This window comes from Talpa occidentalis, unplaced genomic scaffold (genome assembly GCF_014898055.3).
Source record: "Talpa occidentalis isolate TD23 unplaced genomic scaffold, MPIMG_talOcc4v2.1 talOcc4.17, whole genome shotgun sequence".
NCBI lineage: Eukaryota > Metazoa > Chordata > Mammalia > Eulipotyphla > Talpidae > Talpa > Talpa occidentalis.
This window is the reverse complement of record NW_023601754.1, coordinates 18,251,576-18,277,260: the sequence shown is the minus strand read 5'-3', so window position 1 is coordinate 18,277,260 and position 25,685 is coordinate 18,251,576. Positions and strand designations below refer to the sequence as shown.

Sequence of the window (25,685 nt, the reverse complement as noted above, 5' to 3'; positions counted from 1 at the left end):
GGGATGGAGAGGGAGGGGAGGGGAATGGGAGGGAAGAGGAGGTGGGGATGTGGTGGGAGGAGAGGGAAAGGGGAGGGGAGGATGTAGGGCCAATGGGAGAGGAGGGATGGGCGGGGAGTGGAGAGGGTGGGGACGAATGGGAGGTGGGGAGGGGAGGGGATAGGAAGGGGAGGGGAAGAGGAGGTGGGGGGATGGGATGGGGAGGTTGGGAATGGGTGGCAGGGAGAGTGGGGGGCAGGTGGAGAGGGGCAAAGGGAGAGGAGCGGTTGGGAGGGGAGGCTGGGGAAGGGATGGGAGGAGGGAGGGGAGGGAGGCAAGGGAGCGGGGAAGGGGGATGAAGAGGGAGTGGAGGGAGGGGAAGATGGGAAGGGCCAGGGAAGGGCTGGGAGAGGGCTGGGCAGGTAGGGAAGGGGAGCTGGGGTAGGGGTGGGGATGAGAGGGGAGAGGGGTAACAGAAAGGGGGGAATGGTGGGAGGCAGAGGGAAGGGCGTGGGAGGGGAGAGAAGTTGAAGGGAGAGCGGAGGATAGGAGGGGAGGGTGGAGAGGGGCAGGAGGGAAGGGAGGGGAAGGGGAGTCTGATGAGGTGGGGGATGGAGGCTGGGCAGGGAGAGGGAGTTTGGGGAGGAGGGAGGGAGGGAGGGAGGGGTGGTAGGCAGGAAAGGGATGCAGGGGATGTGGGAGCTGGAGGGAAGGGAGGAGGTGAGAGAGGAGGGGAGGGAGGGAGAGGAGGGAAGTGGAGGCTGGAGGGCGTAGCAATGGGGAAGGGGTAGGAAGGAAGGGAGAGGCGGGAACAGAAGGGGGTGGAAAAGAGGGTGAGGAAGAGCAGGGGCGGGGCGGGGGGAGGGAAGGGTAAGATGGGTGGGGGAAGGGGCAGAAGGGCAGGGGCGGGAAGGGAGAGGAAGGGCCGGCAGGGAGGGGAGGAGGGAGGAGGGGCTCGGCGCCCTCACCGGGGGTCTGGAAGTTGAGCGCCACCATCTGGGAGCCGCACAGCCAGAGGCGGAAGGGATCGTAGTTGGAGGAGTCCACCCTCTGTCCCTTGGGGTACACCCGCGTCAGGCCCTTCTGGTTGTATTTCAGCAGATCGATGGGCTTCTGTCTCGTCACGCTGTCGGCCTTTGTCTCCACGAAGGAGCGGATTTCTCTGTAGTCGGGGTTTTCTGCACAAAGAGAAGAGGCGGTCACTCCCTCCGTGTGCCTGTGCTTTCTTAACGCTGGCCCTGCAACAGCCGGAGGCCGGGGCCTTCCTGGGGGGTGAGGGTGACGGGATTGTGGGGACCGGGCCTGAATCGGTACTGCTCTGGGCTCTTGCCCTTGGGGACCCCATCAAGGAGGCCGTTCAGGTCCGGATCCCTGGAACCTGTAGTCTGATACAAGCACTAGGGACTTCACAGGCATGATTACACCAGGAGCTTGAAATGGGGTGACTACCTGGGCCCTAAAAGTAATCATAGGCTCCACTCCGAAGGGAAGCAAAGGGACATCTGGCTACAGGAAGAGGGGACTAATGCGGCCACAGGCCGAGGAGTGGCAGCAGCAGGAAGGGAGGCTCTCCAGAGTGTCTAGAGGGTGCAGGCCCCCACGCCCCCTCAGTTTCAGACTCTGGTCTCCTGGACCATGGGCTAACACGTTTTCAGCCACCAAGCTCGTAACTTGTCATGGCAGCAGCAACCTGGACCAGCCTTCAAGACAGTCCCTCAGAACCTACCAGAAGGGCCCCTTCCACCAGCACCCTGGCCCTAAGGACAGCCTCGAGGGGAGACGGTACCTAGGTTGTCCTTCGTCTTGCTGGTGGGCTTGCAGTAGACGACCAGGTCGGAGAGCTCGATGGCGATGGACTGGTTCTTCTCCCAGTACCTCAGGTTGTTCTCCTGTTTGGAGCCAGAGCCTCAGTTCCAGCGCTCAAGCAGGGCCTGAGAAACCCCACGCCCTCAGGCAGTTTCCCTCCCGGCTGAGCCCTTGTGGGCCCCAGCATGCTCAGCTCTTCAACAAGGTGACTGCTCTCCCGCCCCAACCCTCTGCTCTTGACCTTCTGTCCCGGCTGTTAAGATTCTCAGCTTCTGGGCCTCCCTGGTGGCGCAAGGGGGTAAGCACAGCACTGGGAAGCTACCCACAGCCACTGCAGTGCGAGTTTGATCTCGAGGCAGCCAGGGAGGTGACCCACATGGCGCGGCAGACCTCTCCTGTCTCGCCCGCTGCTCCCCTCAGCTGTGTATTTCAGTCAGTCTGCCTCTTCTGCTCCCCACTCTGTCTCTGGTGAATCCTCTCACACACACACCCCGCCCCCCGCACCTCTGGCCTGTACCCCAGCTCTTGGATGCATAAATAAATAAATCTTTAAAAAAAATTCATCAGCTTCTTAGTTCTCTAAGCCCGTGTCCGCATGTCCTCGTGGGCTCTGCGGCCCAGCGTGCCAGTCACAAACACTGTCCCCTGCAACGTGCAGCGCCTGCCCCTCTGATTTCACCATCACAGCTCCCACTGAAGGGTTCCAAGGCCCAGACCATGTGCCACAGACTAGGGAGGCAGTTCCTCTTGGCAGACCCTTGTCAAATCCATCTCCATCCAAGTAAGGATGAGCGTCGACCTCAACCCCAACCGGACAACCCCCTGAGGCCTCACCAATTCTGACTCTATCCTCCCACTGACCCAAGGGGAGCCTTCACAATGTCATCAGCAGGTAACACACAGCATTTGGGGGTGTTTAGCTTCAGGCATCACACACTTCCCCCAAGAGGCAGAAACTGCAGCACACAGAGAGGCTGAGTAGCTTCCCCCACACCTCACAGCAGGCTGGAGATCAGAGGCTTCAGCCACATAACCGCTTTGTCTCGTCCCTTAGACACGCCACCAGCCACAGCCCAGATTCCTCTAAACCACAGCAAGGACCTCCTGCTCCGGGCCCCGCAGTCCCCAACCTCCCCACCTGCCTGTCCACTAGATGTCTCCTCCTCTGGGACCCCACCCAAACCATTCCTTCTCCAGAAAGTCTTCCCTGATAGTGCCAGTCAAGACAGGGGGAGATGTGGCCTTTCTCAAGCCTTCCAGAGCGTGCACCTGCTCTCAGCCCCCACCGCCCCTCGGCGGCCGTCCTCCATCAGCACTGCCCATCAGTGGTGCCCAGACCTGCCTCCCCGTGAGAGCAGGGCCCGCGGGCAGCAAGTGCTCAGGTGCAGCCTGCGTAACACGGGAGCCAGAATTAGGAGCCCAAGTGTGAGACCCGACCCTGCTGTTACTGTGTCACCGGGACAAGTCACAAATGCCCCCGCACCAGTGTCCTCCACTGTAAAGTGAGGCTCCAATGTAATGAGCACTCAGCCCTCCCCATACCGCCTGGATATCCTGGGCACAAACCACAGGGGTCAGGCTAGGAGGGCAGCTGTGGTGGGAAGGGCATGGAGCGAGAGGCAGTGTCCTTGTATCAGTGTGACCTTGTTCCCCTGCCACATAACTGTTCCCAGGGGGGCTATCTGGGAACAGGAAACCCAACAACACACAGCTCACTTCTAAGGTGGATAGAACTGCTTTAAAAGGTGGCATGAGGGGCCTCCCTGGTGGTGCAAGAGGTTAAGCACCACACTATGAAGCAATCCGCAGCCTCTGCAGCACGAGTTCGATCCCTGGCCTGCCAGGAAGCTACCCACATGGTGCAGCAGACCTCTCCTGTCTCCCCCACTGCTCCCCTCAGCAGTGTACTTTGGTCAATCTGCCTGTTCTGTTCCCCACTCTGTCTCTGGTGAATCCTCTCACTGCCCCCCACTGCATCTCTGGCCTGTACCCAGCTCTTGTATGCATAAATAAATAAATCTTTTTAAAAAGCAGGGGGGGCGCGTGTGAGAATGCATGGGATGCGCCCGGTCTATGATGAACGAGGAACACAGTCCCTGCTCCCCAAGCACTGACGAGTCTCGGAACGCCACATTTCCCCAGCAGTTCAAGAAGAAACAGCAGCTGCTTCTTCAAATGTGCACGACCACTCTCCAGGCCCGCAGGCCACCTCCGTGCCATGAAGTCACCACACATTTCACTGCTCAGACCCTGGACCCTAACACCTAGGTGAATCTTAGGGACTTGTCTTTCGCCATCGGCCAAAGGAGGCCAGAGACTGTAAAATGACAGAGGCCAGCTGGGCTCCCAGGGATGGCCGTGACCGGAAGGCATGGGCGAGGAGCTGCTTCTATGGACAGGACAGGGCCTGGCCCTCACCGCTCTTGATACAGAGACAGTGGATTCTGCTGACTCTGGGGCATTCAACCTTCCCATGTAATAAGAAGACTTAAATAAAATTTCTTATGAAATCTTAGCAGATGTAAAAACCAATTAAGGAGGAACGTCAACAAAAGGCAGAAAATAACAGCCCTTAATAACAGCGAGGCTTAATTTCTTTGTGCAGGAGGAGGGCGTGGGGGACGGGGAACCCGAAACGAAGTCACATTTTTTTGCCGCTAACTGAAGTAGAAAGCCAGGACACGCCAGGCAGAGGGTGGCATCTCCATACCCATCTGTACCCCGGAGCCCTAGCTCCATCTACACAAGCCAGAGTTTCAGGGCCCATGGGAACAGCCCCCCGAGGGCGCTCTCACCAGCAATCCCCCCCATTCTCAGCTGCTGGGCTACCTCCCAGATACTAGAACCCGCTCAGGAGGGCCACCTGCTGGCGAGCTTTGCCAGTACAGCTGCGAGGACTATCAGCAAGGGAACACCTCTCAAAGGAGACGGAGGAGGTAAGATCCATGCCCTGGCAACAGTGGCATCCCCCTGTGCCTCGGAGCTGTGCTGGCACTAGCAGGCACTGGTGACACTCCTCCAGAGGAAATGGCCTGCCTGGCACGTGGCTCATCCTGAGTGACAGGTGATGGTGACACAAGTCTCGGAGAAAGGACAGGATATAAGGCCTCTGAGTAGATTCTGGGAAAGAAGGCAGGCCCTGCAGGGAGGATGCGCATTCCATGGCCCTCTGCAAAGGTTTCTAAAGAAGAGGACCTCACAGTAGAGGAAAGGGTGACTCAAGGAATCAAACTCTAGACACCAGCCAAGATGTCAGGCCCCCACATGGAGGGACAACCCTCCAAGTACACTGGGGGAGAGAGAATTACCCACTGTCAGCAGAGGTCAGAGGGACCAAGAGGTCCTGGGAAAGCTTTAACATTAGTCTTTTGAGTGGATCTGCCTTAAAAGTGGGTACATGTGAAATCCTAATATTTCCTAGTTCTGTGCCCATAAGAAAACAGGCAGGAAAGCACCCCCAAACCCCTGGCAGGCCGTCATGACCCAAGCCCAGGCCAGGCGTCAGGCACTGGGCCTCACCCCACTTCATTGTGGGAGTGAGGTATGTGGCCCCACATTTTGCAGACAAGGACACCAAGGCCTGAGCAGTGTGGTGACAAGCTCAGGGTCCAGTTCTGCCTGCAGGCAAGCCACAGCCTGCCCACTTCTAGCCCTGTCTTCACCCCACCCTCCTCAAAGCACTTCCAGTCAAATACCAACATTCCAGTCACAAGAAGGCCAGTCCATTCCCCTCGAGGGGACATTCCTCCCCCAGAACACGGAGAACTGGGTCTTGTTGACTGTGCTCCCTGGGCACAGAGCAGGTTGGGGAGCTGGCTCAGAGGAAGCCACTATGGAAGGATCCTTTGAACAAGGCTTAGAAGCAAGAAAATCTGGTAGATGAAGAAGCACCATTCCCTTCTTAGGTATTACACAGGGCCAGTCAGCTCTAAACCTCAAATGTTGACCTGCACACACTAAGCCAGGTGAAGGTTCAAACCAGTTGCAGCTTCCCAGGAGGACCTCCAATATCCCCCTCACCGGGACAGACAGCTGCTCCTACCTCACTCCTCCCTGAATTCTGTCTGGCCCTTGGGTCCACTCCTCCCGCTGCCTGGACACACCTACGGCCTCAGAAAGTGCCAGATACCTGAGCATGTGGGCCCACCTGGGCCTAGGTGGGCCATGCCTACCTTGGTGTCGATCTTCCAGGTGATCTCCCGGATGCTCTGGAACCACTCGAAGAGTTCCTCCACCCGGTCCGTTGCAAACTCCACGGGAGGGTCCCCCTGCTTCTTGGGCTCCAGGATAAAGACGAAAGTCTTCTGGTTTTTCCCTTGGGGGGCTTTCACTTTGGGAGAGAATGACAGAAGTTCTGATCAGTGTGCTTCGAGGCCACAAAGGCCAAACTTCATGCTGCCAGAGCCACTTCCCTGAAGCCAGGCACATGGCCCAGCTGTAGCCTCGGGCAATGCAGATGGGCCTGCGGGAGGTGGCACCAGGAGTCAGGCACACACTCCCACCTAAGGCAGACAGTGGCACAAGCAGCTTTACCTAAGAGGTGAGTCTGCTTCCTAATCCCAGTATCTGAGAATGTACCGTCATTTGGAAGTTGAAGGCAAACTTGGCTCTCAGGATGAGGTCACCCCTGGATTCTAGGATGGACCCTAAATCCAAGAACTGGACTCCTTCTCAGAGAAAAGGGGGAAATTAGAGACACAGACACAAGAAGGATGACGATGGCAGTACACAGGTAAAGCTTGGAGTGACTGGCCACAAGCCAAAGACACCAAGGGTGACCAGCAGCCACAGAAGCCAGAGGGGGGCACCTGACAGATTCATTCTTCACAGGAAGCATTTTCTAAATAAGAGGGGACGTCACCTGCCAAATAGTACCATCAGTTAAGATCTCTGAGCTTTTACATAGCGGGCAGTATTCTAAGCAGCTGATGTGTGCAATCTTATGTCATCCTTATTGCAACCTTTTGAGGTTGCTGCTTGGTTAAGCCCTTTTTTTTTTTAAATTTAAATTTTATTTTTATATTCCCCATACAATTACAGCCCCCTTATTTTGACCCCAATCCCTCCCCTCCCCAAACCCCACCCCCCATAGAGTGTCTCTGGTTCATAGTTGTTTGTTGATTTTGATATTTTCTTTCTTATAGTTATTCTTTTTCCTGGTCCCTTATTTAAGTTTTCTAGATTCCTGCTATGAGTGAGACCATCCGGTATTTTTCTTTTTCTTTCTGGCTTATTTCGCTGAGCATGATCCCTTCCAGCTCCCTCCAAGTTGCCGCAAATTGCATGTGTTCATCTTTTTTGATTGCTGAGTAATATTCCATGGTGTATATGTACCACATCTTCTTGATCCAGTCATCTATTTTTGGGCATTTGGGCTGTTTCCAAAGCTTAGCTATTGTAAATAGTGCTGCTATAAACATAGGGGTGCAGGTGCTCTTTGGAATTGATGTTTCTGTGTCCTTTGGGTAAATACCTAGGAGTGGAATTGCTGGATCCTATGGAAGCTCTATGTTTAGTAGGTCCAGAAATCTCCACACAGCTCTCCATAGTGGTTGGACCAGTTTGCACTCCCACCAGCAGTGCAGAAGAGTTCCTTTTTCTCCACATCCTCGCCAACATTTGTTGTTGCTAGTTTTTTTAATATGTGCCATGCTCACTGGTGTAAGATGGTATCTCATGGTAGTTTTGATTTGCATTTCCCTGATGACAAGTGATGTTGAACAATTTTTCATATGCCTGTTGGCCATTTGCATTTCCTCTTCAGAGAAGTTTCTTTTTAGCTCTTCTGCCCTTTTTTTTATTTTTAAAGATTTATTTATTTATTTATACAAGCACTGGGTACAGTCAGAAGCGCAGGAGGGTGAGAGAATTCACCAGAGCCAGAGCTGGGAGCAGAACAGGCAGAAGGACCGAAGTACACTGCTGAGGGGAGCAGCGGGCGGCAGGAGAGGTCTGCGCGCCATGTGGGACCCTCCTCCGGTGGCCGGGGAGCAGCCGGGGATCAAACCGGCGCTGCAGAGGCTGCGGGCAGCTTCGCAACCCAGCGCTCAACCGCTGCGCCACCAGAGAGGCTCTCTTCTGCCCTTTTTTTGACTGGATTATATTCTTTGTTTTTGTTGAGTCTCATCAACTCTTTGTAGATTTTTGTGATCAGTCCTTTATCATTAGTGTTGTGTGCAAAAATGTTCTCCCAGACAGTGGGGTTTCTCTTTGTTTTGGTTATTGTCTCTTTTGCTGCGCAGAAGCTCTTTAATTTGATGTAGTCCCAGCTGTTTATCTTTGCCTTCACTATCACTGCTTTGGGTGATGTGTCTGTAAAGATGTCTTTGATATGCATATCGGTTAAGCCCTTTTTACAGGGAGACTTGCTGAGGAAAAGTCACACGTGAACAGCCACACAGCTAGCAATGGCAGAGTTAAGGCTCGAACCTAACCCAAGCTCTGTCTCTGCCACCTGGGAGCTGCATGCATGGCTCCCCCTTGCACCACACTCCCAGGTAGGTGGGCCAGGGGTCCAGCTGCCCAGCTGAACAGCCAGGAAGCAGAGACTGAGAGAGAAGGGACAGGCCTAGGTCTTGTAGCGGCTGAGAGGCAGCCTCAGGCTTAAAAGCAGACATCCCAGCTCCAAGTGCCACAGCTGCCCAGCTAACAGATCAGCTGCCCAGAAAAGCAGGGGAAATACAGGCAGAGGCCTGAAGTGACAATGATGATATCAGGAGTAGTAATAGGTAGGTTCATCTAGCACGTCTGACACACCAGACTCTGTGTTGGCAGACATGATCTTGCCCACACTGACTGGCCTGGCCTGAACACCCAGCTTGAGCTGGGGATCAAAGCAGCATCTCAGTCCAAGCTGCTGAGGCCGGGCCAAGGGGCTGTGGGTAGGAATTGGGACTGAGACCATGAGCACGTACCGACATTGTAGGTGTTAAGATCCAATATCCCTCTGCAAAGAGACCCTAAGGGATTGTCTTCAATAATCTGTGAAGAAACAAGACATCACTCACGTTAGTCTTAACGGGAATAATAAAAAGACAACCGGTTTCCAAAGCACACCGTTTAGCAGAGACACTGCCTGTGGAACTGTTTAAAATGCATTTTCATTACAGGATACGTCCACGGGGAGAGAGCTAAATAATGAAGCATGGAGCTGATGGGGACCTAGCAGTGCGCGGGTGCCGGCAGGCTCAGTGTTTCATTTTTGCAATCTGCAAAAATGTGCCTTGTGAATTCTAGAACAGGTTTTAAAGTGATTCTCTAGCTTAGGTTTCAAAAAACATCCCAGATCCTTTATTCTGACATCATTTTGAAATGGAGGGTCTATCACCCTATTCAAGAACCTTCCAAGGCTTCCCATGTCCTGTAGAAGCAGTGCCCACACTCTGCAGTCTGGGCCCCAGTTAGCTAACCAGCTCGACCACCCACTGCACATTTGAATCACCCCAGGGTCCTGGGATATGGGAACATCTCAGTCCCAGAGAACTGCACCTGCCTACTTCATCCCTCCCCCAGGCTAATGCTGACCTTGTAAGGACAAAGCAGTGCAGGCACAGGGATGGGATCATGTATTCTATGTCAGGCTGAATGCACTGAACACAACCATGTTCCCACCACCGCCCCTCTGCTGTACGTCCCACCTGGAAACCCTTTCTGCTGCCCTCTTTACTGTTGAACACTAACTTGACTTTCAAAATTCAAATGCCCCCTCCTCCATGTAGCCTTCCCAGATTGCCCCAACATCCTTAGAAAATTCCTTGGGCTCAAACAGTATCATAGAGTCTGTCCTTAGTGCCATGTTTTCACACTGTAAGTGGCTACTCTACTATTCTCCCAGGCAAGAGGAGGCAGGAGACAGAAACCACATTTGCAATGTCACCAGGAGGGCCTCAGCTCACCTTCCCCTTCCACACACTTGCTTACTCACACCAAGCACGTTCTAGATGTCTGGCTGGCCCAGCTAAGTGTCTCATTTGCAAGTTGCTTTACACAAAGGACAAATGCCCCGTCGGCCACTTGTCTCTGGAGGGAATTCTCTTGCATCTGCAAAACCTCCAGCCCAGAACAACTGATTATCATGATGACTTTCACCCACAACAACTCGGGGCAGTCCCGATTTCCATGGTGCACAGCTTTTTCTTCCACAGGGAAGACACAGCAGTGCGTGTGAAATGAGACAGCTTGATGGACTCCTCGAAGGACTGGGTCAGCTGGTCCCTTCTTGGAATGATCAGTGATGGAGACTCACCTGCTTTTCCAGCTCCTCCACGTCGGCCGTCGAGATGTCCTCCACGTAATTGGATGGGAAGTACTGCTGGATTCGAGTTCCATAGTCTCCTTTCCACCTGAGAATACAGGGCATCAGAATGCCATGCTGGGTACAGCCACTGGCAGGAAAGGCAGCAAAAGGCTGAGTGCTGGGGGAGAGGGTCTTCCGCCGCTATGACAGAGTCCCTTGCAGCTATCCTCTGCTTCCTAACCAGCACTTGCTGGCTGGGGGCGGGGGTCACAGTCCTCCCCTTAACATGATCCTGACGTCTGGTCAGACACTGAAGTTCAAAAGTTTCAATGATTTACATTGACATCAGAGGTCATACAAGACAAAAGCTCAACCCCAGACCAGGCCCAGGCCCACAGGAGGACAGGCCACGAATTTAGGGACAAGATGGGACAAAGACGGTTCAGGGTCTGACAGCCCAGAATGAATTCCAGCTCTACCACCAACTATGCAGGTGCCCTGTGCTCAGACTCCCCCTCTATGAAGTGGGCAGATCCAAGCATTACCCCTGGCGGGTTTTACTGGGCTACATGAGCCAAGGGCACCAAGCACACGGCAAACACCCAATAGCACGAGCTCTTGTCATTTAGCTGCAGCACCGACCCCAGCCCTCTCTGCACTTCTGCAACAGCATCTCTGCTTGTGTCTCGACTCCAACAAACCTCAGGCACCTCTGGCCTCTTCCCCAAGCCCACCGGCCAGGAATGCAGGCTCGTTCCTCCAGCGCCTCTTGTGGGCCACTTTCCGAAGCCAGGAGGTTCTTTCCAGAAGGTACCTCTGACCATGCTACACTAACAATTTCCAAAGATTTCAGAATCAAGCCCAGACTAATCTGCCAACCAGAGCCCAGTCAGGGGTAATCCCAGGGACACTCAGACCTCAACTCCTACCTCTCTACGACTTGAATTTGGCATTAATTCCAGATGGCCTGCCACTCTCCTGGTGGCCCTGCCTTGCCTTCTGGCTTTATGCCTCCTTCTAACCGCCCTGTACCCAGTTTGCTCCCAGTAACCATTTAAGTCTCAGCTCATGCATGCTTCTTCCAGGGAGCCTTCTCTGACTGCCACTGCGGCTGAGCGTTCTTCCTGTACGCTCCTTCAGCATCTGTCCCCAAAGTTGCTAGACCAGTCCACACCTTATATTTAATGCAGACTCTATTGTTCTATGTGAGAGCTTTCTCGAACTTAATCAAATCTGTTCTTAGGCTGACACAAATCAGTGAATAGATATTTATTGAGCTAAGCAAGCAGAGTGAGGACTGACTGTCCCTGATGGTCCTTGTAGAACCACAAGAAACTGTTATAAGTCCATTTCACACCCTTTTCTCCCGCCTTTTCTCCAGATTCATCTCAGGCAAAGACTGGCCATATTCATGGTGACTGTATGTACCATTTGCCCAGAAATGAGCAGTTCCCTTCACTCTCTAAGGCATCCTGGTTTGGACAAAGATGATTTGATGCCCATTCTCCCAGTTTGGGAGAATGCAAAATAAGGTGGTCTGATGCAGGCATCCCACTAGGTGGCGCTACTACCACCAGGGAGAGAGAATGAGAAAGGACAAGCTCATGCCCAGTCCTCGTATGAGGCTCTCATGCCAGCTTAAATAATCTCAAGAGCCTCAGCAATTTGGAGAATTCCATTTCAGTGGTGTGGCAAGGCATGGGGCTGTTGCACACTCACAGAGAAGTGTGTGATGGGGAGCTCCAAGCCCCAGCTCCTGCTCAACAGGTAACTGCAGTTACATGTTTTTGTTTTTTTTTAAAGATTTATTTAATTATGCATATAAGAGCTGGGATACAGGCCAGAGATGTGGAGGTTGGGGGGAGGTAAGAGGATTCACCAGAGACAGAGCGGGGAACAGAACAGGCAGACTGAAATACACTGCTGAGGGGAGCAACGGGCGAGATAGGAGAGAGGTCTACTTTGCCATGTGGGTTTCTCTCTGGCAGGCTGGGGATTGAACTCATGCTGCAGAGGCTGCAGATTGCCTCATAGTGCAGTGCTTATCCCCTTGTGCCACCAGGGAAGCCCTCTTTTTTTTTTTTCAAAGATGTATTTATTTATAAAAGAACCGTGGTACAGACCAGAGGCACGGGAGGGTGAGAGGATTCACCAGAGACAGAGCGGGGAACAGAACAGGCAGACTGACAAAATACACTGCTGAGGGGAGCAGCGGGCACGACAGGAGTGGTCTGCTTTGTCATGTGGGATTCTCGCCGGCCGGGATCAAACCCGCACTGCAGAGACTGCGGACAGCTTCACAGTGCAGCACTCAACTGCCTGCACCACCAGGGAGGCCCCATGTTTTTTATTCTTGAGTTCCAGGAAGAATTGGAAAGATGGGAGTCTTCACATTTAAAGAAGGGGGAAAAAAGCACCTGTACCAGAGTGAGGAAGTCAGAGGGCCTGACTTCCAATTTCTGAGCACTGAGTAGCCCTGTGTAGGGTAAGGTAAAAAGTATCAGGCTTTTCTGCCCTCCCGCCATTAGGAGTGATGATGGATACTTGTGGTCCTGAATGCATGCCTGATGGCGGGCACCTGGAACAGGGTGTGGGCCTAGGTAGATGGGATTTACCTGGGCTCATACTGCACTTATAAGGGCAGCGCCACGGGACGCCAGCAGAAAGAAGCAGAACGAACAGGAGAAGCAGAGAGAACCACAAGGAGCAGAGCAGTACCATGAGACCCAAGAAACAGAACAAATGGAAGAGCAGAGAACGAACAGGAGAACCACGAAGAGCCAAGAAGCAGAGAACACCAGAGAACGCCAGAGAGCCCAGACAGAGTAAAGACTTGCTGGGGGGCCGGGAGGCCTGGCCTGCCTGCTGTGTACCTGGTAAATCCCAGTAAAAGTCTGCAAAAGCCACTGAGGGCTCCAGAACTTCTCCTTTACCCTGTCTGCTTGGATCACAGAGAACCTGCTCCGTGTCCTCCTGCCATTATACCCTGGAAAAGACACTGAGCTGCTCTGTGCCTCATTTTCCTCATCTGTAAAATGCAGGTTCCAACCTTCCTAGGTCATAGTGTGAATTAAGTTATTTTATATGAAGTGTTTGAAACAGTGCTTTATACCCAGAGGTGCTCGACCCAAGTGGCAATTCAGAGTTCAGAGGCAAGTCCAACTATCTTGTGGAAGAGAAGATGCTGACCTTGTGAGGGCTGTCTCGGCCAGGGCTCGTGGTGAGGTGTAGGGTAAGGTAAAAAATCAGGCTTTTCTGCCCCCCTGCCATCAGGATAGATGAGGGAACCCTGTGATCCTGAATGCATGCCTGATGGCAGGCACCTGAAGTGGGTACACCTGGGCTAAGATTGTGCTTTTAAGGGTGGTGTCACGGGGATGCCAGTAGAAGCTGAACGAGAAGAAGCCCGAAGCAGAAGCAGAGAACACCAGAGAGCCCAGATAGAGTGAAGATTTGCTGGGGGCTGGGAGGACTGCCAGCCCCCTAGCACCCCTGCCTGCCATATGCCTGGTGAACCCCAATAAAAGACCTGCAAAAAACCACTGAGGACTCAGACTCCTTTACCGGTCTGCATGGGATCAGAAAACCTGCACTGTGTCCAGTCCTGCCTTACAATTGGCGTAAGTCGGCAGGATGATCCATGCAGACGGGTATGGAGCCCTCCGAAGACCTGGAGGGATTGGTGGACAAGGTCCGGGAGCTACAGGATAAGACCTCACCCAGAGGAATAGGAGGAGACGCCCAAGAGGACCAGCCAACGACACCTGAAAGGACCAGCCAATGACCCCTGAGGCAGCAGAATCGTCGGCGAAGAGAGGACCACGATTTGGAGCTTGCCAGTGCTGAAGCAGGGAGAGGCCAACAGACTTCGACTGCTGAACATGGACTGATGAACTTGGACTGACAATCCCGCCAGAAGGCGGAGGACTTTGCAGGTTGATATGTTTTGGGACCCTGGGGGTGGAACAGTTTTGTTTGTAAACCCCAGGAGATGGGAATCTGGGGGTGGCCAGTGGGCCTAGATGGCCAAAAGCAGCCTGTGCATGCCCAGCAGCCAGGCGGAGGAGAAAACCCAACTGAGAAGGCAAAAGCTGGTGCTGATGCTAAGTTGAGAAGCCCTGAGTGGCTGTTAAGCAGCCTGGGTATGCTGAAGACCTGTGAGTCTCGTAAAATCACCTGTGGGTGATGCCCTGCTCATTGTTGAGTGAGAGTGAGGAGCTGAGGAACCTGTCCTTGGGGGAAGGGTGGGGAACGTGGCCTGGGTTGGAGCCCACGCCGCATGTAGAGTTTGGATCCCCGACCCATGTGCTTGTGCAGTGGGTTGGCCTGAGTGCAGGGGTCTGTGAGTCGCATGGGTGGCTATGAAGGCCGAGTGTTGGAGTGACTGCAGACAGAAACCCTGAGGGTTGGCGATCACCCCCAACAGAATAGAATCGCCAATCCCAGAGCTAGTGCATCCTGGGGGCGGATGCGGTGTGTGGCTTGTAGCCGAGACTACAGCCAGAGAAGGCCGGGAAGCCCAACGGCTCCTGGTGTGTTATAGTAGATGCCGTGAGTGATTCCCCTCCCTCGTATGAGCAGTGCCTTCGGCAGCAGATTTGGTGGCTCATCTGCTGGTACCAATAATTGTCTTTTGCACTAGGTTGGGGCCCTGCCTGGACTTATTTGTGTTCTGTTGTATTTTGTTATATTGCAATGTATTTGCTTTTGTGGGCCATGGCTGCATTGTTTGTGTTTGCTAAGAAACAAAGTTGTGTATGTGTGGATTATATGGCAGAAAACCCTGAGGGGGTGGACTGTAGGGAAAGGTAAAAAATCAGGCTTTTCTGCCCTCCCGCCATCAGGATAGATGAGGGAACCCTGTGATCCTGAATGCATGCCTGATGGCGGGCACCTGGAGTGGGTACACCTGTGCTAAGACTGTGCTTTTAAGGGTGGTGTCACGGGAACGCCAGTAGAAGCCGAAAGAGAAGAAGCCCGAAGCAGAAGCAGAGAGCCCAGATAGAGTGAAGATTTTCTGGGGGCTGGGAGGATTGCCAGCCCCCCAGCACCCCTGCCTGCCATATGCCTGGTGAACCCCAATAAAAGACCTGCAAAAAACCACTGAGGACTCAGAATCCTCCTTTACCTGGTCTGCATGGGATCAGAAAACCTGCACTGTGCCCTACATGAGGCCTGAGTTTTAGTGCTCTAAGGCAGAAATCAGCCCACGAAACTACCTGCTCAGGGACCTACTTACTGAGCAGGGATTTTCTTCCCAGGGGAAAAGCTCATTAAACACAAGCATATCCAGATACCTTGAGCCTAAAAATGTACTGTCTTCTATTCAGGTTGAGGCCACTGCCTAGGACACAGGACTAAGCAACAGTATAAGAACGTGAATTTAAAATAATGCAGCGGTCTGAGGCCTGTGTGATGGGGAGACCCAGCACTATTCCGCAGGTATGTGACCTTGGAAAGCCGCACTTGTCACATCTGTGATGGAAGGATGTTCCTTCCTAACTCCACAGGGTTGTAAGGAGGATCTGGTGAGGTGGTGTATGAAAGCAATTACCGTAGTGCTAGGCACACAGTAAGCCCTCAATAAATGGCAGGTGCTGTTGTAATTAAAGTAATGTATAATGCTATGTGCTATAGGACGTGCATACAATACATGATCTATGATAATTGTTACTGCGGCACTTTACCCATTCTCCCAAATAGAGTATACATCAAACCACCTTCCCTGAGAAGCTACAACAGTTCAAAGCTAGCCCAGAACAGCTGAAAAAGGGATCCGAGAAAGAGGGTCAGGGCTCAGCCAGCACCTGAGTCTCATCACCAAGAAGAGACCAAGTCAAGTTCATCTACCATGCAGCCCAGCCCCAGCCCACACTCAGCCTTACCAGCCCCCAGGCTCCTTGGAGACGTTGTGGATGAGGGCGCCTCGGCAGAAGCTCAGCTCATCACCTCGCTTGGCTTTGTAGTCATACAGAGCTTTCACGGTTCTCTGAGGCTTTCAGGGGAGACAAGAAGGAAAAGGTCAGGCAGGGCGACAGGAGCAGAGGAAGGTGGCTGTGCTGGCAGGCCTATTAGCGATCCGGCAGCTTCAGGCCAAGGTTACAGCGCCATCTGCTGGCAATGGCCTGACACTGCAAACGAGTGGAAGGGCACTGGCCAGGTCAGGGCCAAGGACATGCAGAGTGGCCCAGGATTGCTCGTGAAGGAAAAGATATCCTTCCAGGTTACGCCAAAACCAACAGTCCTCAGCACCTGGGCTCAACAACCTTTCTGGAATTTCAAGCTCAACACCATCCCTGGCCATTCTGGGCCTCACCTGTACGTTTTTTTATTTTACTTCTTTTTTTAAGGTTTCTTAAATATTCCATTGTTTTTTTTTTTTTTTAAGATTTATTTATTTATCTATATAAGCACTGGACACAGCCAGAAGCGCAGGGGGGCGAGAGAATCCACCAGAGCCAGAGTGGCAAGCAGAGCAGGCAGAAGGACCGAAGTACACTGCTGAGGGGAGCAGCGGGCAGCAGGAGAGGTCTGCATGCCATGTGGGACCCTCCTCCAGTGGCCGGGGAGCAGCTGGGAATCGAACCGGTGCTGTAGAGGCTACAGGCAGCCTCGCAACCCAGCGCTCAACAGCTGTGCCACCGGGGAGGCCCTCACCTGTACTTTTTACCCAAGTCAGAGGTCCCTAACTAAATTATTGCAGGACACTCTGCAAGAGTAACCAAGGTGGCCCTCCATGAAATGTTTCAAAAGGTGAACCCTGCAATCACAGAAACATGTAAGCCGGAACTTAGGATAAAATTTCTCTCCAATGAATGTGCTTCATGCCTGCTGCTTGCCAAACAGACACAAATTCATGGCAAAATGAGCCCCCACATAGCAAGCTGACAGTAATGGGAAAGCTCTGAAGCTGTTCGACACATTTAAGTCAGCAGTTTCCCTCTCTCTGCCCAAGGAAACCAGAACAGGGGCTTCATAAGAAATTCGGTTAAACTGCTCCTCGGTACAGAGCTTTGGAGTCAGACATGTGGGCTCAAATCACTGCTCTGGCCCTACTCAATGTATATAACCGTGAGGATCCTTCAGCTTCCCCATATGTGAAATTGGAATTAAAACTCCACCTACTTCACAGGATTGTGAGACTATTACAGGAGGGAACACATATCAATAAAAAGGAAAAAGACAGCATTTCTTAAGTGGGTACTATAGTCCCAGCACAGTCCTGGGCTGGGTATTGCTAGTACAATGATCCTGACAGGGAGGTAAGAGACCCATTTTATAGAAGCCCATTTTATAGAATATCCTAGCCCACAGTCAGCCAGGGGGTGAGTGGCTGAGCTCTGAAGGAAGCCACCAAGGTGTATGAGCACCATAGCTCATGGTGCTCCGCCAGAAGCTGTGCCGCAGGCACCTGCAAATGAAGCCAGCTTTATTCCTGCACCTGCCTCAGTGGTTGGAGCCACGTCCTTCCCCATGAAACTCCACATACATGTCACTGCCCGGCACCGAGGCCACCAGGGAGATTCAGCCAGTGGCAGGGATGATGGGAGCACTGGGGACACCAGGAGCAAGTATCCAGCCCAACAGAGGGCAGGAGAGACTCTCAGGAGAGGGCTCTTGGGAACAGCAGAGAAACGAGCCAGCCATCGGATGCCCATGTAGGCGTGTGATACAGAGAAAGGCCCAGAGGACACACCCAAAAGCCAGACTACCTGGGTCCAAGCCCCAGCTCCCCACTTTGCTAGTTCTGTGACCTCAACAGCTACTCATTGCCTGTGAACCTCAGTGTCCTCATCTGTGCACTAGGACAGCACCTACTGGAATGTTAAGAGGATTAATGAGCTGCAGTTTCTAGAACAACACTCAATATGTGCTGCCTGTTGCCACTGATCTAATGTTCCAACCCCAAGAATATATCCAAAGGAAACAATGCAAAAGTTGCCAAAGTTTCACGTGTGAAGAAGGTCCTTCTACTGCTGCAGGAGCAAAGACTAGAAATCACCCAAAAGGCATTGATGGGGAGCAGGTAAAATGGCACTGCCACCCACAATCAATCCCCTTCTGCAGTAAAAACCTAACAGTCGTTTGCATTTTGGTTAAAATTCCAGTCCATGTTTTTCCTCTAAATTACTCAGCCTACCAGTTTTGACTGAAATGGTCATTAAGAAGCTTAGCAATGGAGAAAATCACACGTGATCAAACGTTAAGTGAGCTGAGCAGGAAAAAAAAAATGGCAGGTGCGGGTGGGGATTGGCAGGCACACCGTTCTCCACGTGGGCAAAGAACAGCAGGGACATAACATCAAACATGCAGCATCAGATGGTAAGACGCAGGCTGAATCTTTTTCTTATTTCCAATTTTTTTGTTGTTACATCGTTTTTCAATCATAACCACAGCAATAATTTAATTTTGAGGCACTCACAGTGGTGTGGCAGCTTGCAGTCAGATTCAGCCCACTGTTGTGTATTACCTGGCTCAGGGAGCCCAGGAAGATTTTCTCCACCACTTGGCATAGTTGCCAGGATTTAAAAATGGGGAGATTTCATATAAAATAGCCAGCTTATTGGCGTCTCTTGAGAAAGCAGAAGACCCAGTCTGCTCTCGGGAAAGGAGATGATCACTATCCACAGGAAGCAGGATGGGTTTTGTGTTCCTCAATTTTACCCCAGTCTCCACCATCCCCTGACACCTGGCTGATGTGAGGCCTAGTCATTCTCATTACCAAAGCATCCTTCCCTTCTAAGAATTTTCTGCTATGACACTAAGTCCCTAACTCATTTGGCACACAATTCCATGGGCCCACAACTTTTCAAGACTTTATTTCTTGCTGAAAGGGATTTGCATTGGCCAAGGATTATAAGTTAAAAAAAAAAAGTAATTTGTGTGGGATTCCAGAAACCCACGAGCAGGCCCCTTCCAATGAGGCATACTAATGATGTAGCCGACGAACCCCAAGCAGAAAATTCGGTATGGTTCTTCCTCCACGGGTTCAAACTAAATTTGAGATGAAAACAGTGCAAAGAGGAGCTGGCGGCCAAAAGCAAAATCCACCCCTAACTTCAGGAAATCACACAGCGGCCAGGATGGGGAGAGGAGATAGCGCTGGTGTTGCAAGGAGGTCAGTGAAACAGAGGGAATTTATAACCACAGGCTCTGTCACTGAGCAGAGAACATTTGAAAGGCTTTTAATTAGAAACTGTTGGGCCCACAGGTGGTTCGTCAAACCTCAGAATGTTAGCAGGGCTTGGTCACATTCGGATGGGAGTCTATTAACCTTTTCCCTGAAACCAGACATCATGCTGTCAATCATCATTCATCTCAAAAAATAAATAACCCACACACTTTCGGACAAGCTTTCCAAAATGTTCCACTGGCCTGTTAGAAGGGGGGATGGAGAAGTGGCAGGGGATGGAGATATGGGGGGAGGAAACTTACCATGGAGGGATTGATTTCACTGGGATCCACATACATTCTGCTGACGTCATAGAGGGAGCTTACATCTCTTTCCTGAAAAAGAATAAAGACAAATAAACATGAGGTCCAGGCTCGAGACAGTCCTTCCAAAGAACAAGGGTGATGCGTTGTCCTATCCCCCAGAAGACGGGAAACCTCAATTTATTCAGGCCTCTAGGTGGAGACATAAGAAGCTATTTACAAGTACCCCAAAACTTGGAAACTTTACCTCAAAATAAGAGCGGAACCTATCCTGCATGCCAGGTGCTACGCTCGTCTATAAGAACACTGACATGGGGAGCCGTTGTACACCGCTCCCCTACCCCCCGACACGTGCCATGACACTGGCCAGCACTGACAGCAGGGCAGATGGCAATGATACATTTACCTCCCTCCGCCTCGCTGCCACTCTCCTGTCCCCAAGTCACCTCACGGCTTGAGCCTTGGCTGCTCCCCTACCTGGAATTGGCCCCTTCACAGCCCCAAAACCGTGGTGTTGGTTCATACTTCACCCTCTTCAGGAGACTGTCTCTGGCCTCCCCCACCCCAATGGAATGGAGCACCCACCTGCAGGACACCATCGGAACCCACACCATCTGGGGACATCTCACCTCTGTGAGCTCCCCTCTCCAGAACCTAAATTCCCCTAAGGCAGACTCCCAGTATCTAGAATAGTTCCTGGTACACACAGCTGGTGCACAATAAGCCTCTCTTCAATAAATCAATGAATCCACCTGATAAGAACTGAGATCTTCCAGTGACTCAGACTAAAAGCCATGTCTTACGTGCCCTACACCACGCAGTCCCCTGAGAATCCCCATCCTTATTTAGTTCTATCCCCAGCCTGGCTTCCTCAATTCCTACCACACCTTCTTTGCCTCTAGGTACACTCAGACCTCAGGACCTTTGCATACGCTGTTCTTCCTTCCTTCCTCCACACAGTTGCATGGTTCACACTTCCCCTCCACCAGTGTCTGCTCGAACGTTTCCTTCTCAGTGAGTTCTTCCCAAAGTGCCCCCTTTGGAAACTGCACCCCTTCCCCATCACCCTATATTCTTAGCCACCTGTCTAGTTTGGTTTACTCCATAGCACTATCACCGTATGACACAATCTCTGTGTATTTTTCTTACTTGCTTATTGTCTGTCCTCCCCCACCCCATGCTAGAGCATAAGCAGCTTGAGGGCAGGGTCTTTGTCCACTATGTCCAATTTTGGATCCCCCATGCAGTAGTGGATACGTGGTGAGTACTCCAGAGGGGTTCCCAGAATGAACAAACGGCCAGCACGGTATTCCATCGCAGCCCCAGCCGACCACCTACCATGTTGTAGCGCTCCAGGAGCTCGGGGGTCACAGGGTAGCGCAGCTTCATCTTGCGGTAGAGCGCGTGCTTCTCGTAGTAGCTGACCAGCTCCACCAGGCTCTCAAAGTAGGCGGAGGTGCCCAGTACAAAGTGCCGGCCATCCCGGTTGATGCGGCAGTGTTTGACCTTGCCCCTGGCCCTGGCGGGGAGACGACACAGCTGATGTGCCAGATCCTGGCCGCCAGAACCCACTACACAAGCCCCACACGCTCGCACCCACCCATGGGGGACCACAGAAATCAATAGAACACAACATGCTGGGCCTTTCAGAACAGGTACAGCAGGGCCTCGGGACATCATTTCATTACAAATTAATGAGAAAAAGTCCATCGGGACTTTTTCCTGGGACTCCAGTCTCCTTCCACATCCTGACAATATGCCGAGGTCACTGGCGGGTTTCAACTGTCCCCGTCATAGTGTTGGGGGGGCACCTGTGATGAAGGGGTGTCCTGTCCAGCAGGTCCCAACTTGTATCCTGAGCCACAGGGCTGAACTCTGGCCACCCACAACCCCAAACTGGAATACTTGGGTTGGAAAATGAATGAATGCCAATGACTGCTTACTCTCAGAAGTGTTTGGGGTCTTTATTTGGAGGTCTGATATTTTTGTGACCTGATATGTAGTAGGAACTTTGGTTTTTATCAATTAGCTTGTGATCAAATGTGTTTCATTATATGTTGTTTTGTTTCATGTCACAGCTTCCAAGAACCCACTGACACTCTATATAAGAACTTCCCACGCAGAATAAGCCAAACCTCAGTAACTCGACACTAGCCCCTCTTGCCTGTCCTTCCTCCCCAGCAATGGGTTTTGACTTTGGGAATATCCTCCTAGAGCCTAGATCAAAATCAGCAAATTATGACCTAATCTACCAAGCCTGGCCCATCACCTGTTTCTATAAATAAAATTTTATTGAAACACAGCCCTGCTCATCAATGTAAACACACACACACACACACACACATATATACAGCTTCCACTCAGTGGCAGGGCTGAGCAGCTGCTACAGAAGCCATATAATGTCTTCAAGGCCCAACTTATTTGCCCCCTGGCCCTTACGGAAAAACTCTGCCAGTCCCCGATCTAGAACTCCAGGAAATGATGCCAAATCCTTAAATCTTATCTTCCATGGTCCAGCTAGTACAAGTTTGGAAATTTTTCCCCCCAAAACAAGTCTTTTTATTTTCTCACTTGTTTGAAATAAGAGGAGAAAATCTCCAACACAGAACACACTCCTCCATCTGATTAGCTTTTATCAGCAAGAAACATTTGGGAAAGTAAGTTTTGACCCTAACTTTATAGTCAAAGGGTATTTTTAAAGCTGTGTGAGGCACTGTTTCTACGGGCCAACCAACCATTTTTAATTTTATGTACTTTAGAGACATTTTATTGTTTTAAAATACACATCCTGTTAAGCCATTCAAAAAGTCTTATAAAAACAAGTGCAGCAAGACTTCTGCTTCATAGCTTATTTGCAATGATGTTATCGAATTTAATATTTTTTTTAAGAGAAACACTCGAGCAGGGAAACAAGCTGCAGAGTGAAACTATAACATGATCCCACTTGTATTTTTGAAAAATGGGACAGAATACTCACACACAAAATGGCTCCACATATTTTCCATAGGAGCATCTACATGTAAAATCTAGAAGGAGACACCAGTTAAAAACTGTGCCTTCCACCAGGATAAGGATGGAGACGAGAAGGACCTCAGGGGGCTTAGCCTTCACTGCAACATCTTAATTTTTCATAAGGAAGATATACTTATGTAACATTCATGTGATTAAAAATTCATTTTGCCTCGCTGAGGCAGGCAGGATCTGCATGTTAGGTTAAGAGTATGGGTCAGTTGTAGCTCCTTCTGAAGGTAACCTCTCTTGCACCCCAGTTTCCTCATCCATGGAGCTGGGATTCGCAGCCCCTGTCTCGAGGCTGCTGTCAGCTACCTCAGGGAAAGTCCTACACCATGCTCTGGTCCCCAAAGCTAGTTAATAAATGAGAGACTGGAAAAATGTAACTCCCAAGGCAAAGCCAAAACAAGCCTCCCTGGGAGAGACAAGCAAGAGGGAGACAGCAAAGCCCAAGTATGACCTGTGCCTTCTAGCCCCCTGGGATTTGCTTCTACTCAGCAGAGCCATAGCCTGAGATCTTAGCTTTGCCAAGAAGGTCCTCATCCCTTGGGCCTCCCTGGTGGTGCAAGGGGTTAAGACACAACCTATGAAGCTATCCACAGCCTCTGCAGCACAAGTTCCATCCCCGGCCAGGGAGCTACCCACATGGCACAGCAGTTCTCCTGCCTTACCCACTGCTCCCCTCAGCAGTGTATTTCACTCAGTCTGCCTGTTCTGCTCCCCACTCTGTCTCTGGTGAATTCTCTCACCCGCCACACCTCTGGCCTGTACCCCAGCTCTTGTAGGCATAAATAAATAAATCTTTAAAAAAAAAAAAAAAAAGAAGGTCCTCATCCCATGGAGAGACACCTCCCGCCAGCACACCCAAACAGCAAGGGAATCCACCCTGAAGTTCCGTGAACATTCCCAGAGCATAGCCTGGTACAGCAGCTGTAGTTTCCAAAAATGTGGGGGCAGCCAAGAGCATCCCTCCAGACCTGTGCTCCCCATCTTATTCCCTCCCTTCACTGCCCTGCTGCCTCTGCCACCCTTCAGGCCACATATCAGCAAATGTCCAGTTGCTAACTCTCCTGCAGAGGCACCACTTCACCCTCAGAGGGGGATGTCCACCCCACACCTGGGCTGGCAAAAGAGCAGCATGAAAGGGGGTCACTTCTGACAGTTATCTTGGCTGAGGGTCCCCAGCAGATGGACAGTGAATGGAGGCCAGCCACATCCCCCCCTCCCCCCCAGGTGCTGGAGTAACCTCCTTCCTCTTCGAGCCACAATGTGAAGGACTGAGCTCCCCTACTGGCAGAAACTTTCCTCGCTGTGACTCAGCCACCATTTACCCACCACCTACTGTTTCCCCACCATCAGCCACTGCAAGGTTAAGGGAGAGTGCCAGAAGCAAAAAGAAACTCTCATGAGTAATGAACCGATATTGCTCAACCCCAGGGCAGATCAAGTGAGAGCTGGGACCAGGCTGTCTTTATCACTCCCGGATTTCTGGAGCCCAGCTCAGGGCCTGGTGCATAGTACGGGCGCAACAGACACCTACAGATCCCTAAGAGTCAAAAACCCCAGTTCTCAGGGAGCCTCCAGTCTCCTGGGGGAAGACAGACATGTAAACAGAATGATGCCTGTATATAAATCACATAAATCCAGGCCCGGGGGCAGCCTGCCAGGGGTACCCAGCAGGGAGGATGGACCAGGGCAGGGAACAGAAAGGAACAGAGCCGAGTGGGGCACCAGAGTCTGATGCTGCTGTAACCACCAGCGCAGTGTGGATGGGGGCCAGAGTTTCCATCCCCTCCCATTTTTTCATAAGAAGCCATTTCAAATTTCAACCGAAGTTTCACATCATCATGTAGGCCAAGCAAAAGACTGCAGGCCCAGCCTGCCCCCAAGTCTCCTGCTGGAGACCTCATGGTAAAGAGCGCAGGATTGGAGATGGACCGGACTGGGGCTGAAATTCCAACACAGCCAGGGACTGGTCTGTGTGGATCTAGACAGACCACTGAATACTTCTGGGCCTGTGTTTCTCTACTCGAATAACTGGATCTACCCCACTCACTGGCTATGATGGTCTCAACAGGATGGCGCCTCAGAGGCAGCACAGTGTCTGAAATGTAGGTATTCCACCACCACAAAAAGCCAGCTCCCCCATGCCTCATGGTGAACACAGACGTATAAATAGAATGGATGTAAATCAAGCATCAATCTGCGGGCCCCACCATCCTCATCTGCATGGTTCCAGTAAAGCGACCCCGAACCCATGGCCAGCTTGAAGGCCAGGGTTTGGGGAGATGAACTGATTCTGAGCAGAGCACTCCTCCTGTTGTCATGGGTGGGGTTGGTAAATTAAAGTGGAGGCCCACCGTCCGGGCCTGGAGATGGCTAGGCTATGTGGCCCATCCACTGGCAGTGTTTGGTAGCAACTGTGGGTGGAAGAAAACCACATCTGTTTCCTCACCCTCTGGGCTTCCAGAGCTGCCTGGGTTCTAATCCCACCTCCACCTCTTCCTGGCTGCATGCTGTAGCAGGTTGCCTAACCTCTCAGTGCCTCAGTTTCCTCCTCTGCATGATCGGGAACCTGGTCACACCAATATAGACCCTATAGACCAGCACCCAGCACACTGAAAGCACGTTAGTGTCTGCTGCTTTAGCTACTGTCACTGTTGTCATCGGTGGTGACCTCTGGGGGCAGCACGCTGTGAGCCAAGCCTCCACCTTGTTCTCCGGTCCTGGACAGCCGCCCCGCATGCTCACCTGAAGGTGATGGCGTAGGAGTCAGAACTTTCCCGCCTCCGGATGAGGAAGGCCCCGTCCCGGGGGACCCTCATCAGCATGTCCTCCGCTTCCCCGCGGCTCAGCCCATCATAGTACCAGCTGCAGCAAAGAGAGGAAACAGACAAATGAGGGGCTGCTGTGGAGGAGGGAACAAGCTCCCCAGACATGTGGCCAGAAACCACCACAGGGGTGATGAGGTAGAGCTCTGCATCCACAAACACCACTGAGGTGGGCGCTTTCCAAAGACCGCGAAGGCACAGCTGGAGGGAGAGGTGGGGTGTGCCCAAGGCACAAGACAATAGACCAACTCATCTTTCCCTCCTGGCAGCCCAGCTTTGCTGGAGCAGCCTCAAGGGGGAGCAGCTGCTGTGTAGTCTCAGAGGCAGAAAAAGCACAGTAATGTCACAGGGGGTTTTGTTTGGTTTTGGTTATTTTTAAAAGACAT

The 25,685-nt window shown here is 51.9% G+C and overlaps 1 protein-coding gene across 1 annotated transcript in view; it reads right to left on the bottom strand.

The window, feature by feature from the left end:
* PLCG2 (phospholipase C gamma 2) overlaps positions 1–25,685 on the bottom strand; it is a 152,454-nt gene that overhangs the window by 26,553 nt on the left and 100,216 nt on the right. Inside the window, exons 20-28 of the mRNA XM_037516225.2 lie at positions 25,220–25,339; positions 20,795–20,975; positions 19,457–19,528; positions 15,907–16,016; positions 10,031–10,127; positions 8,700–8,766; positions 5,958–6,115; positions 1,766–1,868; positions 948–1,157 (exon numbers count right to left, since the gene is read on the bottom strand). Of these exons, the coding sequence (XP_037372122.2) occupies positions 948–1,157; positions 1,766–1,868; positions 5,958–6,115; positions 8,700–8,766; positions 10,031–10,127; positions 15,907–16,016; positions 19,457–19,528; positions 20,795–20,975; positions 25,220–25,339 (1,118 nt within the window). The remainder of the gene's footprint in view (positions 1–947; positions 1,158–1,765; positions 1,869–5,957; positions 6,116–8,699; positions 8,767–10,030; positions 10,128–15,906; positions 16,017–19,456; positions 19,529–20,794; positions 20,976–25,219; positions 25,340–25,685) is intronic.